This window comes from Ochotona princeps, chromosome 6 (assembly GCF_030435755.1).
Source record: "Ochotona princeps isolate mOchPri1 chromosome 6, mOchPri1.hap1, whole genome shotgun sequence".
Taxonomy (NCBI): domain Eukaryota; kingdom Metazoa; phylum Chordata; class Mammalia; order Lagomorpha; family Ochotonidae; genus Ochotona; species Ochotona princeps.
This window is the reverse complement of record NC_080837.1, coordinates 26730394-26749062: the sequence shown is the minus strand read 5'-3', so window position 1 is coordinate 26749062 and position 18669 is coordinate 26730394. Positions and strand designations below refer to the sequence as shown.

General features: G+C 38.0%; 1 protein-coding gene across 3 annotated transcripts in view; it reads right to left on the bottom strand.

Moving 5' to 3' along the window:
- Positions 1 to 18669, bottom strand: part of WDR72 (WD repeat domain 72) — a 225371-nt gene that overhangs the window by 171573 nt on the left and 35129 nt on the right. For all 3 annotated transcript variants that reach the window (XM_058665341.1, XM_058665339.1, XM_058665340.1), the window contains 7 exons: positions 17875 to 17981; positions 9983 to 10061; positions 8698 to 8872; positions 7975 to 8051; positions 6913 to 7032; positions 5932 to 6077; positions 5451 to 5547 (listed from right to left, as the gene is read on the bottom strand). In XM_058665341.1, coding sequence (XP_058521324.1) covers positions 5451 to 5547; positions 5932 to 6077; positions 6913 to 7032; positions 7975 to 8051; positions 8698 to 8872; positions 9983 to 10061; positions 17875 to 17981 — 801 coding nt within the window. The remainder of the gene's footprint in view (positions 1 to 5450; positions 5548 to 5931; positions 6078 to 6912; positions 7033 to 7974; positions 8052 to 8697; positions 8873 to 9982; positions 10062 to 17874; positions 17982 to 18669) is intronic.

The window sequence follows — 18669 nt, the reverse complement described above, 5'->3', positions numbered from 1 at the left end:
TTAGGTAGGGATTCACTTAACTTGTGGAATAGATTGTTTTCTTTCAGAATGTTGGAATACAACCAAGTACCCGCTGGCTGTGGTGATGTGCCTGCCCACCTATTTTTCCCAGACCGATGACAGCTAAAGAAGACAACCTGTCAGTCCACTTGCGGCCAGAGTACGACTTCGGGGTTACTGCTGCCACTGTGACAACAATAGCTACAGCTGCTGCTGCTGACAACATGGCCATTGCGGCCCTAGTCACTGCTGTACCGGTGACCATGACTGTGAACGCTCTTGTGTGGCAGACCTCTGTGGTTCTTCAGACACAGGACCAGTTTAACCAACATGTTTGGACTGGCTTGCTAATCATGAACTGATGAGTGGACTTGATTTAAGAACAGGTGGACATGTTATCTGAGGTCCTCTCAGTTTCCAACTTGCAGCTAATCTATTTAGAAGCCTTTTCAGTTTATTTGAATGGGACTTGAGATGTTTAGTTTGATAATTTACACGCTAGAGAAGTTTTTCGGTTTATTTAAATGGGACTCGAGATGTTTAGTTTGATAATTTACATGCTGGAGAAGCTTTTTGGCTTATTTGTATGGGACTTGGGATGTTCAGTTTGATAATTTACATGCTGGCTGCATGGAAAAATTGTAACCATCTATGCCACCCGGGTTGAGGTGGCTACTGTGAAACAATGGTTTTGTTACTGGTACAATCTGTGGTCCACAGGGTTAGACATTGGCTTGGGTTTTTATCCCTTGGAGGGTTATTTTGCCTAGTGATCTTCATGCTTGTCTGGTTTATTTGCCTGAGACATGGGCAAGATTACGCCATTATGCGACAGGCCCTGATGGCCCTGGGAGATGGCCTCCCCCCAGGTACAGTTAAGCATGCTAGACCGGTAGTCAAAGATGGGTAAGACCTACGGGGGACACCTACCAACCTAAGACAGGGTGTAGAGTTGGAAGCTCTGCCACCCAATGACGGGTAAGGAGGTAGTCCTGCTGCAGGCTACCTAACAGGCACGGCCTCAATTAAATAAAAAGGGGGGGAGATATGGGGAGCGGCCGACCCCACATGGATTAGGAGCTTCAAGATGGCAGCTGGCTGAGTGCCAGGAGGTGGGACTTGTTCCCCCCAGGAGGCAGGCAGGAAGTAACAAGGATAAGCTAATTCTCTCTGGCCACGATTGCTGGCCTATCAGATAGCGCCCCGTGGACCACATGCAGAAGTAATTGGTGGAAGAACTATATTTAAGCAGCTCGTTTTTGGCAATAAAGCCCTTTTTGGTTCGGCAAAAAAATAATAATAATAATAAATAAATAAATAAAATGTATATATATTTTTTTCAATATCCCCAAAGCAGCATTTATTTACCCACTGGATTCCAAACATTTATTTTAGAAGTCTGGCATTTCATAATCACCCATCTTGATTGATACATGAATATCAGGTACTACTGCTACTAAAATTGTATATTTACTAGTAAATAGTGAATCCCTAGTACAACCTTGCAATGCAGCTAGTCCTTCTTTTATTTAGTGATGTGTAAATAAAAATAGAAGTAGTATACAAGGGATCAAAATGATTGTTATTACAAAAACAAAACCAGAAATCTTTAAAAAAATGTCAGCTGCTGGTGCTAGAATTAAAGAAGCCTAAGAAAGTGGTAGTTCAGTCAGAAAATAGACACTATAGTTCACATTTAGATACACTGGAGGTAATATTTAGGGAATATTAAGAGTCAAGATGTAAACACCACATCTAATCCTCAAAACTATGAAGTAAATATTGATATCCATATTACTGAGATTAGGCAACCTAAACCAGAAAACAATAAGTTCAAGGCTATTATAACCAACATACTTGTATGTAATTATCTATAATCCTAAGTGCAGGCCTTGTGGGAAACAACTGCAGTAAAGTCAGTTATTTAGATGCGTGGACAGATGGATGGGGTGTTGGGTAGGTAGGAGGGTGGGTATATGAGTAGGCCAGCAGGCAGAGAGGAAGGTGAGCAGATGGATACAGTGACTGTTAATAGGATGCTGTGTTGTCTTACAGATATCAAAGTCATGATTTTTATAAGTGCTGGATATGGTGCTGACAGCGGCAGGTGTTGTGGTAGAATTGGCATTGGTTTACGTCCTGGATATTCCATTCCAATCCAGCTCCTGTACATGTGCCAGGAAGGACAGTGGAGCAAGGACCACCTGGTTGGACTCCGGCCAGCCTTATGGGACACGCAGATGGAGCTCCTGGATCCCAGCTTCGGACCAGTCCAGCTCTGAACATGGCAGCCATTCGGGGAGTGAACCAGCAGATGAAAAGATATTTCTCTGCCTGTCTCTCTCTTTCTCTCTCTCTCAACTCTGCCTTTTAGGCAAATAAATCAATTTTCAAATTACAAAAAGAGTGCTAATAACATTTGATTACACTGAGTATCAAACTCAATCTTTTGATAACTATGGAACCATTGTTTCAATTTTGTTGTTATTTTGACATGAAAGTAAAGTTCCATTTGCTACCTACACAGGTTGGTAGCAGTATGCCTTTAATCTGTGCTCTGTCTCTATTCAAGGCTCCCTCTGCTGTCATTTCCCTACCCCCGCCCCATCATCTATACACAGTTTCTAATGGTCACATCCAGTTCTTAACCACTTAGTTTTCCTGCCACCCAATAGCTTTCCTAGTCACCTAAACCCCCTCGGTAGTTCCTTACAATGTGAGGCCTTAGTCTTCATTATATTTATAGTAGGGAGCACCTATTCACTAAGAAGTCCCAAAATAGTCAGGAAGAGTGAAATTTCTGCTTTCAACTCCTGACTTTTCCACATACAACTCTCTTAAAATAACAAGATCTCTGTTTCATTTCCTCAGTTGTGAAAGAGGAGTAATTCCAGCACCTATTACTTGAGATTATTTTAAGTATTAATGGTTTAGTAAAGATCAAGCAAACACAAGCATGATATTTCATACCCACTCAAAAAATATTACCCTTCTTATTATCTTTTTCGTGAGAAGCTTCACTCAAGAGTCATTTCATATTTTAAGGCTAAAATTGTCACAACTAACTTCAAAATGGGATCTGGATGACAACCAAAGCAAATGAGATGTTGTATGTATTTTTTATTATTATTATTATTTTACATAATTATGCATGATTTATATAATCTATAAAGTTACTTACGATTAAATTTACTAATAGCACTAATAGGAGTAATCTGTCATCACTATCCTTCTCATTACTCTTAGTCTGTGTTCCCAAAATCATTAGCTACAAGTTTCAGGCTGCTTCCCTCCTAGCTACTCCCATTAAGGCACTGCAGCCTTCCTGCAGAGCTGACACCCTAGGAAGCCCACATTCTCATTTCAACAGTCCTGGACAGGGCCCTGCTACAGGCCTCAGCAATCAACACCTGTGATATGAAGCCAGGGATATCCTCAGGAAGCTAGAAGGAAGAAGGCTGAGTTCCCACTCCTGCCACCACAACTTCATCTGCAGATACACACATGAGAATATCAAAGGGTAATTTAGAATATGCTACTGTCAAGTTTTGACCTCTAATTCTATAGTACATGCCAAAAGAGTAATACAAAATAAAAGCCTGGTCTGTACCATATGTTTAAGAATACAGTTTCAAGGCTCATCGCAACTACAAAACTTGATCTCCACACCCCATTTACAACGCTTTCATTATCTCCTAGATGTACAAGTAGCAAAACACAGTCCTATATTTAGCAAATATAGTTGAGGTTTGACTACACAGAATCATGTCTCACTTTATTTCACTGGATAAAAGGTGAGTTAGGGTCTGAGAATGAGTAGCTCATCCTCTCTCAAGTCTCAGATGATTCTAACCCTGTCTCACTGGCTTCTTAGAATAAACAGAAAGAAATGCTGCTGTCCAGACAAGAATCACTGGAAGAAGACCCATCCATGCATGCCCTCATAGTTTCAAAAACAAAGCAAAGTAGTTTCTTATAAGCTCTGTTTTCATTTTTAAGATTTATTTTGCAAGGAGAAATGTCATGGAACCATGGCTTATGAGGCTAATCCTCTACCTGTGATGCCAGCATCTCACATGGCCACCATGTTCAGATCCTGGCAGCTCCATCTCCAAACCTCAGCCAAGCAACAGATTTCCATCTGTCCTCTCTGTAACTCTGCCTTTCAAGCAAAGCAAACAAACAAACAAAAAATATGTATTTATGCTACATGTAGCACTAAGACCTGTGATGGTTGAGCGGCTCCTAGTGGCTTTGTAAAATTGCGTTCTGGAGGTAAAAAGGAGGAAAGGGTCACTCCTTTAAAACAACTAAGAAACATCATTTTAAGGGAGTCACAGTACTGTTTTTGTGGTCAACAGTAAAGCAAGGCCCTATTGCTGCCCACAATAATTGTGAAATAGCCATGATGGCAGCCATATCTCTAAAGTTTGCCCATGCTACAGAGGCACTTGGTGTTCTGACTTTTCAATGACAGCTTCTTAGTCAATTTTTCCAACAAAGCCCTCAGATATATTAAATGGACAATCGCTAAATTATAGCATTTCTACCAGCTACCTAATTAAGCAAACCATCATTCTGTAAAGGGTAGTATGCTTCCTTGGTTGACATATCGGTAATAAAAAACTCCTCTCCATGAAATACCTTTTTTGGGTAATGAATGAACGACTACATAAAGAGGAATTTTAGAAACTTGCTCCCAGGAAGACTACTGAAATAAAATGATGACTGACATCTTCAAATTTCCTATTGTTGAAAGCAGAATTTAGAACAGTAACAAGTTCATAATTATATTAACATTTTGCCAAAAATTATACACTTCAAGAAGTTAATTCATATGAATGGCTACATACAACTAAGAAAGCTTTCAACCTATGGTTAAGAATAAATAGAAAAGAGACCACTTCCATAAGTTTTAAAATAAGGGTAGATACATATCAAGATATTAACAATGCTGTGTAAAACTTTGCAGAGGAAAAATGCAGAAAGAGAGAGGCAGAGGGAAAATAAACGTGGGAAAATGCTAATAACTGGTGAATCTAGGTAAATGTTCTATTGCTAACCATTTAACTATTCTTACAACTTTTCTAAATATTTGGAACAGCTCCCACTAAGATAATTCAACATAAAATAGCCAAAACCAAACCAATTTCGCAGCAAATATTTATGGTAGTGACATTAGGAATTTCAATTTTCCTTTGTTTTTCTAACATTTGTTAATATTTATAATAAGTAGGCGTTATTTAACTAGACTGAAAGGCATTAGATTTTTTAAAAGACCAAGTTTACTCTCTTCAGTAGCCACTGACAGTTACACTTGATTTTCTTGTTAACAACTTGATGCGATGTTTCAGTTTAATTTTCCAAAGGCCACTCTGCTACAAACAAAGCAAGGCTAATCTAAGAAACAGTGAAACAGCTTTGGGGCAACCACTCTTTGCTTGCATTACCTTATTTTCCTCCACAGAAGCAGAGCACAGTAAATGAGGATAAATGGTCTCTTTAAGCACTCTTCCATCAGCAGGGTGTGTGCTTTTTGAAAGCCCACTGAGTGGCAAAAATTAAAAGCAAAGTTTAGAACTTTGGGGTTCTTTATTCATTTCTTCCCCCCACCTCCCACTTTGAAAAGCCGGATGGTACCATTCAAGTTTCTAAACTCCAGTTAGAAATTGTTGGGTTAATAATTACAAGTGACTTTTTGAAAACCCAGCACCAGCTGTACAAGTTATACATGGTTAATCTCATTCCTTCATCCCCTGCTGTTTCGTACAAAGGCTGAAGCCTACCAAGCCCAGAGTAAATCTTCCAGTGCCAAAGTTGTTTTGTTCTGGTTTTTGATCATGGGCAGCATGCAGGGGTTTTTCCATAATAAACCTCCCAAAGTTCATTTTCTACCTGAATGTTTTGTATGCTGCTCCCATCTGAGCCCACCTGTTCAGCAGCTGATAGATATAACTGTGACCATCTTCTGTCCAGATGAGGATTCTGTGAGCAGCAAGCACCTCACCACCAGCAAAGAACTGCCCATTTCTGCTCATTTCAGTCCACAGAACGGAAAAGTCACAATAATCATAAACCTGAAATACAAAATGGACACACATTAATGAAAGCTTACTGCCTAATCTGCCACCGAGGTGAAAGGTAGGATGGGCTTCGCAGATGGGAATAATGCGAAACAACACACTGTATTACTAGTACTTATTTTTCACATTAATTCTAAGGTAGATTTCACTACACAAAGTTTCCCCTTTAGTTTCATCCCAGAAATGTTCGCTGAACAAAAGATCAAAGGTCCGAATTGTTCAAAACCATTTTATTCATTTATATGTGCAGCTCAGATTTAATATTTGAAACTTTATTATGCATACAAATCTTACAAAACAAATTCTTTGGTCAGGTACTTTAAGTCTTTGTTCAAAAACATATTATCACTATACAGGAAAGACAATCTGTGGGTAGTAAGCTAACTTTGCGAAATACTAAAGAGAATGAGCTAATTTGGCTTGTTTTCTTCTTAAAGATATCACAGGAAAAGTGTGCATATTCCCTAGGAACAAATTCAGTGATATAAGAGAAAAGAAAAAAAAAACCAGCTACAATTAAGCTATATAAAGGTGAGAGCTATATAAAGGTGAGTTTTAAGGTATAGGTATCAACTTTTAAAAATAATTTAGATATAAAGGCTCATTATCATTATAATTTCTCACAACTGAAAATAAGACATAAAACACAAATCACAAGAGGCAAAACCACTAAACTCAGGGAATTGAAAACTGTTAGCAGGCTAAGAGCTAATTCATTGCATGTTTATACAATTGTTATACATGTTATACAATTATACATGTTTATATGATTATATGGAACAGGAAGAACCACACTTGCATATCATAAATATTATTTATTTAAATTTACCTTCCAACATTTAGAAAACACCACCAACAGAAGTCTTTCTGTATATGTGCAAAATCGTATTGTCTGACAGTTTAAGGAGTCGAGGAACTTGGACTCTTTTTCATAAACATCTTGCTTTTCCTTCAAAAGAAAAAAGAAAACATTTTAGTGTTATTACAAAGTAATGTATTTATGACCATGAGAACACCTGCTCTGTGACACTCCTAGGGTAAATCTCTGTTGAGAAATGGAAAAATATCTCGGCGTCCTCTTTTAAAGTTGCTCTGCAATGGAAACTCACCTGGAAGCATCATTTAGGGAACTATGTTGGATACCAAGAATGGAAAAGGTAAGTCACTACCTTTTGGACAGGAAAAAAAGATTACATCAAAATACAAAAAGATGTATTTTTAAAATCCTTCTGGATCTTAACTGCTAAAATAATAAAGGAAAAAAGCAACATGGTTTGTGGAAGAACAACAGGCAACATAGAAGACATAAAACCACATTGTTAGTGACTTTCTGATAATATTGGGTGTCAGCTCATCAACCAGCCCAATTTCCTGGTTTATTCAACTGATAAATTCCTAGAGATCCTTATAGGTAGCCTAACAACTTTGTCACCAATACACAAACACCTGGACTGTTTGTCACCTTGACTGATGCCAGAAAGCAGGTGAATATACTGAACTCTTGGGGGATGTGATCCTCAATGGTTCATAGTCACCTCCCAGGCACTGTTCACACTTTCCCAAACAAGGGGAGTCTCTGCCATGACACACTGAGGGATAGTCTATGATTGTTCTAAATTACTAATCACAATAGTAATTTTTTCTCTCCTTGGGTATGTGTGTATACAGACAAAATTTTTGCACACATATAGAGAAAGGGTTGGAAGAATGTTCTCCAATTGTCCCAATGTCCTCCCTTGGGAAGATGGAGAGGAGGAAGCACATGAAACTGAAATTTATACATCTCCCCACTTAAATATTTAACCGTGAGCATGTAATACCATTACATTTTTTAAACTTTTCAACAGTTATGCTTGAAATTAGAGAAAACAAGTGAAATTTCCATGTCAACCTGAATGCTGTTGATAGATGAGGAGAGGTCCCACACTTTGAGCTCACCGGTCACTGATACCACCACGAGGGAATCTTCTGTGAAAAGAACAAAGACCCCGTATGAGATGGTATGAGTTGACCACTGCTATAATGGGTATAATGACCATTTCAAAGTCAGTTAAGGATTGATAAGTCATCAATTCATAGCTAGTTAAGGATCATGCAGGCCTGTGAAAGCGGAAAAATTTCAGTGATCCCCCTGTAAATAAGGACATACTATCTTTTAAATGCAAAATCATATGGTCAATCTTTACATTGGTAGTATCAAATAAACTTTCCTATAGTAGAAATAAATGTCACTTTTCACTGTCCTGTGTGTGTCTTACTGAAAAAACTGAATTCTCCTCATAAGATCCAGCTAGAGCAGGGTGAAAGTTTCAAGAGTTCTGATCACACACAACACAATGCTGCCTGCCAAAGATACAATGTACAAACAAAACTGGATCATGGAGACACAAATTCTCCTCTCTCCACTTTACTGTATCTTCACTCACTTTTCACTGCCTTGAACCACTGGCACTGAGTATGTTTGGCTTTTCTTAGTCTCACTGGCAGAGCTATTCCCGCAAAGAGGTAAATATGAAGAATCATTCTGAAGATTCATCCAACAATTGAACAAATAATTGAAAGGTGAATGCTTTTTTATGTAATCTCTTAGTGTTATACAATACCCAGTTACTACCTTGGATTCTCATGGAATGAACAATGCACATGCAGCTGACCCAATCAGGAGACTGAGATGATGTAAAAGTGTGAACAAGGGCCAGTGTTTTGGCATCAATGACAAGGACATCTTGATACTCTCCACAACACAGAAGCCAGCCTTCTCCTGTCATCCGGGATGAGCAGTGGTAATACTATGTAAATGAAATTCAAAGCAAAAAATTATTTTTCACAATCAACCCGATTTGTCAATGTTGAAGACTTCTCTGGATTTTAGTTTTAGAATCTTTTCAATTAAGATATTGAACTAAACAGCAGCTAAAATTCCATGTTTTCCATTTGTTTCAAACTCCTAAAGTATTCATGTTGCCTTTTAATCTTGTTTATTTTTGTCCTGTTCTAAAGGAAAAGATATTTTGTAAAGAAGGAATCTTATTCCAAATGATAGAAAGTGCTCAAGGATGTAATTTCTCTTGTAATATTTAGAACTAAACAACAAAAACCAGGTTTCCTATCCTGGCAACACTGCTAAATGTTAAATAACAATGAAAAATATTTGAAGAGCACATGAGTACTTCTGCCAAATAAATTTTGAAATGTTTTCTTTAAAAATGTCAAGTCATACGATTTACTATTTTTTAAAAAAATATCAACTCACAGAATCTACCATTAACGAGCTTCTTTCTCACTGAGCAAGATTTTGGTCCCAAAAGAACAGGAAGGGTTCATGAATGTTGAAATTCAAAGCATCAGCAGTACACACACACACACACATTTTCAACACCACTGGAATCATACAACCATCCTACATATGCTAGGGTTCATCTACCTAAAGCTAAAATCTTTTTTAAATGTTGGGAAGTAATTAAAAAGACAATGATACTCCTGTATTTGCTGTTCACAAATAAGAAATTCCTAAATTAATAACTTATCCAACAATGCAATAAGTTAAAATTGGAAATGAGGATAAAATCTATGCTCATAAAACACCAGACCATTAAATCTGATTGTGTATGTGTGTTTTGTCAGTACCTTTAGGAAAAATATGAAAACTGTATTTGAAATGTGTCTGTTATAAAGATATAGAAATAAAAGAATAAGAGAAAATCTGGTTGAATAGTATCTTCTGCAAAACAAAAATGTCAAAATAGAAAATGATTCCTGATAATATGCGATTCTTGTGGTGGAATAAGCATTCAAAGAAAGAATGATGTCCAAAGATGCTTCTTTAAATGTGTGTGCAGCAAATGTCATAAAGGAGCTGCAAAATCCAGAAATGTTTTGAAGATTGTAAGGATACTTACACAAATGGCGGTGTGTCTGTATGGAAGTGTTGCCTTCTCCACGCACTGTCCACTGGTAACATTCCAAACACACATCTCCCTAGCAGAGATAACTCTGTATTATTCTCTGTCATTTCCACTCAATCAGCCAGAATAATTTCTGTGAGACCAAGTTTTTCTTTAGTGCTGCTCTTAAGTGTAACCTGATCGCTTATGTGGATTTTTTGTTACAGATTACTGGGCAAGAAAATGTTGTAGTCATTAGCAGGGTTGACATACTGTATCTGTGTCTTTTTGTTTGGGTAATTACACCCTGCCACCAGCCTGCAAACCTCACTTTACAGCCAACCTAGCCTACAGCAAATGGTGGGAATACAGCTATCAGAGTCCATTAAAATGACAGCAAAACAACCTTTTCATGGAAACTGCTTGCTCCTGAAAATGGCTTATTTCACTGAACTTAAACTACATATTCTGAAAAGAATAATGTATAGAGTGTTTCCTCTTCTGGAGCCCAGGAATTGTTTTTGTAAACAGTGCCACCAAGAGGCTGCATCTGGTCCATCAGTAATTTGGTTGGTTCCTTGGCTTCCTATTTGAAATACTGAACTCATCCTTGTAACTTAATATTGTAAATTTTTCATTTTTAAAAGCTCATCTGTGGCCACACATATATCACAAAGACAGATGCAGTTATCAAATACAGTTAGAAAAAGCACCCAGCGAAGCACAGTTTGTATGATTTTTGTTCACAAAAGCCAGAAGATTGCTTCAGAGATTTTTGGTGATATTTAGTTTTGACAGTATCAATATGTAAGTCAAATCTTCCACAGAGAAAAAAAATGAAAGCTTTACAGATATTAAAGAAAGCATTACTCTTAGGAAGCAAGATATGAACCAATCAGTAGTATACGATATTGCATGTGTTTCATACTTGCAGGATTTTTTTTCCTCAGTAAATACTAGAAACTCAGTATCCTAAATCACTATTTTATGAAACCAGAATTTCAGTTACCTCTCTCCACATCCCTGGGACATTTAGCCACATCTGGAGAGATTTTTGCTTGCAACAATGAAGAACACACTACTGGCATCTAGTGGGGAGAGGCTGAGAATGCGCCTAACCCTCCCACAAAGCACAGGATTATTGCCCACAACAAAGAATGATAAAGTCCAAAGTACTATTAGAACCCAGCCTGAGAAGCCATATTCTAGAGAGAGAAAAAAAAATATTCATAACATTTTTTCTATCTGTATTTGAGTTTATACTAAACAGGATTAAAGTTAACCTGAAAAGGCAAATGACTATAATAGCAGGGACAAGGAAGATATATGCCTGTGTTTCATATTTGTGTGTGTGTGTGTGTGTGTGTGTGTGTGCGAGAATGTGTATGTATACTGAAATGCAAAAACTGAAATACAACATCCTCACAGTAAAAACAAAATCCCATAATACATCTAAGGATAAACAAATAAATCTCAAAGATAATGAAACTGAACTTTAAGCTGCCAACAATATAAAACATTATCTCTGCAGAGAATTTGAGCACACCCTTATGGTTTTCAACTCTAGTTATATATTAAAAGTCACCTGCAAATATCTCAAAAATTACCCCCTAGCGATTTTAATTCCATGTCCCTGTGTTGGGATCCAAAAATGTATGAAAATTTGAAAATTCATTTGTCAGTTGACGCATTTCTAGATAAGTCTAAACCAGTCGTTATGAATTCTGACACTTGATTAGAGCTATCTGAGAACCATTTACCAACACTGATGGTGGGGACCCAACCCAGACATACAGCAAGCCTAATTTAATAACATTCTTCATGGTTGGAGCCTGGACTTCAATAAGAGCTCTTCTAGTAACACTAATGCTTTTAAACCATGTCACTGTCCATTGTCTTTCCTGTTTGTTTTCTTGTCATTTTTTTTATCTTAAATTTAAAAGAAATACAAAAAATACCTTAAAGCAAACCTATACTCTATGATTATCAATTCTATTTTGTAGATGCATACACATAGATACATACTCGTGTTCCTTAATAAGCACAGCACTAGAGGTTGGCATTTGGCCTCGTGGTTAAGTTGAAAGCCTGTAGCGCATACCCAAATGTTCAACAGCTGGATCACAAGCTTCCTGCTTTTATGCAAACCTTGGTAAGCTGCAGTGATGGCACAAGTACCTGCACCCGCATAGAAGATATGGATTGAGATTCCCACTCTTAGTTTTCAGTTTGGCTCACTCCCAGTCATTTGGGCCTATTGGTGAACAGCACAGTAGGTAAAATCTGCTTCTGTCTCACTGCCTCTTAGATATATATACATAGACGCATAGGTACACAGACAAATAGAACCATTACGTTATATTCTCAAAAAGATATGAAAGCTAGCTGCTAAAATGTGTAGTAAGCTTTATTTTTAAATAATGATATAAAGTTTGCCTAAGGATTAAATCATACTCATATAGGAAAAAGTAAATTCAACAATTTCCAAAACTTAAAAAATTATTAGATTTTTATTTCAACAAAAAAGGAACACGCAGGACAGTGTCTTCAACATTTAAAATTAGAAAATTATATCTAACTACAAGGCTGTTAATAAAGAGCCGTTTTTGGTTTTCTGCAGCTTTACATTCCTTAATTCAAAACTCTACAAATGTTAGTTCAACTGGTAAACATATCAGTATCTATTCTCACTTACATGTACCATTTTTCAGAAATACATCATTTTCTTTTGGCCCCATTAGAGTTTCTTATGTGTGTGTGCTTATAACACTGAAATGGTTTTGGTTAAAGAGAAGATAAATATGAACACTTGGTTGATCATCTTGAATTGGACATCTATTGCACTTTCCAAACTCTTTCCCCTGATTATCTGTCATAATTTTGGTGGGTTTTATTCCCCCCCTTTGGCATTCTATGTCCCCTTTTCTTTCCCTACCTGCTTCTAAAGTTGGTTTTCCTTAATTTTGGTCTTAGATTTTATTTCACTCTCACATTTCACACTCTTTCTGTATTAGTTACCTATATTCATGAGTTCATGTATCTCATTATGCCACTGGAAGACTACGTCTTCCCCTGAGCTCTAGATTTCCATAAGCAATTAGCTTCTGAAACTTCCACCTGAATGACTTGCAAAAGGTTTACATTCCTTGTTTTCAAGATGAAGCACCAACAGACTGGACCAGCCTGCGGTACATACTGGCAAGCATGGCAACCAGGGTAGGGGGCAGAACTGGTGGGGGTTATGGGGAGTTGCCCCAACTAGGCTGCAGCTCCAACTGGTTTGCGTGAGGACCAAGTATGAAGTGGGTAGGATCGAGCTGGACTACAACACTCGTTGGTTCACGAGGAAGACAGGGCTGAAAACAGAATGAACCCAGCAATCGCAACGACCAGCATGTTCATAAGCTGACTGGTGTGACGGACGGTGTTGGAGTCTGTACTAGCAAACTCACGCAAGAATCAGGTCTGGGATCATCTCAGATAAAGTTTCTTTGGAGATCCCTCCAACTGAACTGCTGATCTTAGAACCCCAACCATGAAGAGACTGTCAGCCAGTGGATTCTGAATAGGTTTCATTGTGATTGGAACTGCGAGACTGGCAGCAATCCAGAACTGATGAACTATCAAAACTGTTTGAGCAGGACCCTCGGAGCGCGCCTCCCGTTGGGGCTCCGGGATGGGTGGGAGGTTGGGTGGGGCTTTTCCCTTTGTTTCTCTCTTGACCCCAGATACAAGGAAAAATGATAACATTAGTGTGGAAACTACGGTATTACCTACTTTTACCCTGTAGCCCTTGACCCTTTGTACCCTAATCAACTAAGTAAGATTATTAAAAAACAATTTAAAAAAAAAAGATGAAGCACCAAGTTCCTTCCTTGATCCTCTATTGCAATGATTGTTATTTACACTAATGCATTCCCAAGATATTTCCTGATCCATGTTTTTCCTTATAACCTCAAAGATGGTGTGTCTGCTACTCCAAATATGGTTTCTGGACCAATCATGTCAGCATTATCCAGAAGTGTAATAGAAATGCAAGTTCTTAGATCCCCAAATCTATGAATCTGAATCAATGATCCCAGGGGCAGGATGTGCCAATCTGAGCCAATGCGAGCTCTGCAGGGGATTCTGATGCACATCTAAGTTTGGGGAGCACTGATTTAGAGACCTCTGAGGCCCGGGGCCTGCTTGCCTTTCTGGCCTCATTTACTGCTGGTGACTAAAGTTTTAATCAATAAGCAATAATCCCTTCTTTTTTAAGTCTTTCAGCCTTAAAGTTTTATTAATATACTAATATATCAATACAGTGATATATTAATATAGTAATCAATACAGCAATATTAGCCATATATAATAATACAGCAGTATTAGCCTTATCCTGGTTATTATATATCCTATAAATCATCTTATATCAATTTAACTTTTCTGACTTTACACTGCTTTTATTTTTCTGACAATTTTGTAATTTAACTGGAGACCTTAGTCCCACTGAGTAATAACTGATATTGACATTTTACTCAGGCTTGTTTCACTATCCTATTTTGTGTTTTCTTTTTCTTTTTTGTTTTGTTTTCACAGTGCCTGTTTTTTTTCCATGATTCAGTTTTATAGGCTCAAGGGATTTCCCCCTCACCTTCCCAATTCCTCCTTCCCCCTACTGATTTCCTCTATACGATTACAATAGTACAGTCCTTCAACAACACTGATTTTTTTTATTAAACAACTCTTTTTATCTTTTTTAAGATCAGAATTACATACCCTATCTCTTTGTACTTCCTGTTCTTTCGGCAGAAGCCGTGGAAATGCTGATACGTATATACAAACTGTAAAGTTAATGAACACTTTTACCCACTTCTAAGACAGTAGGTCAGGTCCAACCTGACCACCGCACAGTCACACACTACTGCTGGCCAGGATTGTGTGTGTGCACGTAGGGAGATCTTATGTCTTATGGTCCATGCTTGTTGGTTTGAAAGGTTTGTTTGCGAAAGAGAAACAGGTAGAAGACAAGCGCTCCCATCCACTGGTTCAAGTCTCAAATACCTGCCACGAACCTAGGGCTGTGCCAGGCCAAAAGCAACACCCAGGAATGAAACACCTCTCACGCACGCAGCAGGGGCCAAGCTATCTGGGCCATCACCTGCTACTTCCCAGAGGGTGCAATGAGCAAGAAGCTTGAATCTAAACCAGAATGAGGACCACATTTTAGGCACTCTGGCAGGGGACATGGTGTCTTAAACACTCGTCAAACATTGGCCCACTACATTTATTTAAACTTTTCTTTAAAATGTACTGCATTTTGTTTGGGGTTCTTTCTTCCAACTCAGTTCATCCTCCTGAAATCATTATTCTCTAATTCACTTAAACTTTCATGTTTCAAAGAAGTTCTGTGGGTTGTACAAACTCAACAGTATTTGCTTAAACTTTCTTACTTTGTTTTAATTTTTCAAATTGAATTTTGGTTGGATACGTAATTCTAAATTTCCTGATATGTTCTCTCTGCTTTCTGACAATATTTACTGTTGTCTAGTCTTCCTTTAAGTGTTGGAAAATAAGCTCTCACTGGAGCCTGTCCAGTGGCATAGCAAGCTAATCTTCTCACTGCAGTGCCAGAATCTCATGGGTGATGGTTTAAGTCCCAACTGTTAGACTTCTGATCCAGCTTTCCTTGCTAATGGTCTAGGAAAGCAGCAGAGGATGGCACAAGTCCTTGCTTGGGTCCTTGCACTCACACAGGAGACTCTGAAGAAGTTCCTGGCTCCCAGCTTCAGACCCACATAGCTCTGCTCATTGTGGCCACTGGGGAAGTGAGCCAGTAGATGAAAAACTTCTCTCTCAGTCTCTCCGTTTGTAACTGTGACTTTCAAGTATAATAAACATAAAAATAAAATATATATTGGGCCCAACATGGTAGCCTAGTGACGAAACTCCTTGCTTTGCACACCTGGGATCCCATATAGGTGCCAATTTGTATCCTGGCTGCTCCACTTCCCATCCAGCTCCCGACTGTAGTCTGGGAAATCAGTGGAGGACGGCTCAAGGCCTTGGGACTCTGCATCCACATAGGAGGCCCAGAAGAAGCATCTGGTTCATGGCTTCAGATCAGCTCAATTCCAGCTGTTGTGGCCACTTGCGGAGTGTAAAAGGCAGACAGAGGATCTTTTTCTCTGTTTCTCCTGCTCTCTCTGTATATATGCCTTTCCAATAAAAATACATATTTTTAAAATTAATTATTAACTAATTAAATTTAGTGAAATTAAAAATAAATCTTTAAAAAAGCTCTCAATTTAATTAACATTCCTTTGTAAACAATCTGCGTTTCCTCCTTGATTACATTCTTTGGCATTCTGTCTTAAACTTGGATCTCTAGACGTTGTTGGGTTTGTTTTTTGTTTTGTCTGTTTTATGTTTTCCATTATCCTGGAATTCACAAAGATTTCCCTTCATTCCTGAACAAACATGCTTCAGATGAAATCATACTTTGGAAAATAAAAAAGAACAAAGCAACTCTGAGCTCGCACCCGTTTTCTTCAAGGCAGGTATTTTATGCCTATACTGACTTGCTGGAACTTATCAAAGCTAAAACTCACATGTTCGAGAAATAATGGGAACAGCCTACTAAAGGTAAGAACTTCTAGGAGATTAATTAAGATCCCTAGACTAAGCACTGCTTAGTAATGTCTTCTATGTGCACTGTCAGATTCTGTGGACACCAGAGTTTAAGAAAACTCAAACTGACTTGACAAAACAAGATGGCTATGCAGACTAAACCAGACATTTGGGCTCTTTAATATTCCTAACATGGGATTCCTAAATCTGAATTCATCTGCCATCACGAGCCTGTCTATTAACCTTTCTTTTTTGAAGCTAAACTACTGACTACTGTGGACAAAAACCTCAAGCTGCAAATCAATAACTTTTCATATCAACTTATTACTTATTTTTTCCCAAGTTTTCAAATTGGACCAGCAACAAAAAAAAAAAAAAAAAAATCCACAAAATCTCTAGATTGGGACCAAATATCTCAGCATGTGTTAAAGGTCTTGCAGTGGTCCTGGTATGTGAATTTTAGAGAAGAATGTGCCAAGTCATTTCACTTAGACTTACCCACAGTCCTCTCTAAGCACTCTGTTTACTCAACTTGCACACTTGATTCCTTATTATTCTTTTGATTCTCAGAATTCAGAGGATCAAATTGACTCAGGATTAAAACCGTAAAAGGAAGCTCTCCTGTTTCAGTCAGTAACCCAATCCCTCCTTCCAAGAGCATGCTGAATCAGTTCTGCATTCCTGAGTATATTCTGGCAAACAGCACGTCAACAGTCTGTTCTTCGTAGCTCCTCTGGGTTGCTTTCTCCTACAGCTATGTCCTTGTTCATTAGAACACACCTTACTTCTGTAGAACTACTCCCAAACCACGATGTGTGCTCTTTTCCCTTCTCACCACCACTTCATAATAGTATCTGGTAAAGGTACAACATAAAGAATGTAAGTACTGAATCATTTGTAAAAGTATGAAGGACCGGATGAGTTTAAGAACTCACACTGAGTTACTATGTGAAAAAAATTCAAGCACCTAGATTTTTCACTTCCAATTCTATAATACTTTCCATTTTTCACTATCCTTCACACAGTGAGGTTGACACTAGCTCTGCTGAATACTTTAGAAATATTTATCTCAATACCAGTATAGCAAAAGGAACATCAGACCCAGAGTCACAATGCTAATGACATTCCTCACGGTCACCACACAAGTCGCTCAACCATTCAAGATTAAAATCTTTTGGTATATAAGAGGAACCTGTAGTTCACGAACATTTCCTTCAATCCCAATATTGTACGCCACCATAGACCTCAGACAGGAATGGGAATGGAGGAAAGGACAAAGTACCCCACCTCTAACTTACCCATTTTCAGCAGCACTAACAATGTACGGCTGTTTAGAGAAGTCTCTTGCCCCTGCCAAACAGGTTACTGAAGCTGAATGACCAAACAGGAGTTCTTTAGCTGATATCTGAAAACAACGAGAATAAAGCTTTTCAGTAAACTCTGAAAAAGAAAAATATCATATTATACAGAATTCATAGTTCTAACTAGGAAATTCCTTCACGTGATTTTTCTTTTAGATTTGAGTTTCAGGAAAATGAATATAGTGCATTTCAAAATCAACAGAATATTAAGCTTCTAGGCAAAGGAACTGTGTTGTACCTGATTTTTATTTATTTTGGCTTTGTATTCATCATAAAATCTAGATGACTGCCAGACTCGCTTTCCAACATCTAAGTTTTGAACATAAATAAATTAGTACTGATATCTGTTAGGCACAAAATGTCCCGAAATGACAGCATATTAAATAAGCAGATAGCATCATTAAAAATCAGCTTACAAAATAATACAAGAGAACACACTGTTCTTTTCTTAACTACTATCTCATTCAGTGTTGACACCCCTAATTGGTACAGACATTGCGGAAACCAGAATGGGGTTTCCTCAAAAATTAAAAAATTAACTAGCATTTAGCTCTGCATACGCATTGTGCATGTAGCCAAAATGAAATCATTATCTTAAAAGGCAACTGTTGCCCTATGTTTGCTGCAGTATTATTCACGATAGACTCGACACGAGGTTACCTACGTGTTTTTGAACGGATAAAGAGTGTATGGCATAGCTAAGTGTGTGTGTCAGAGGGGAGGGAGGCAGAT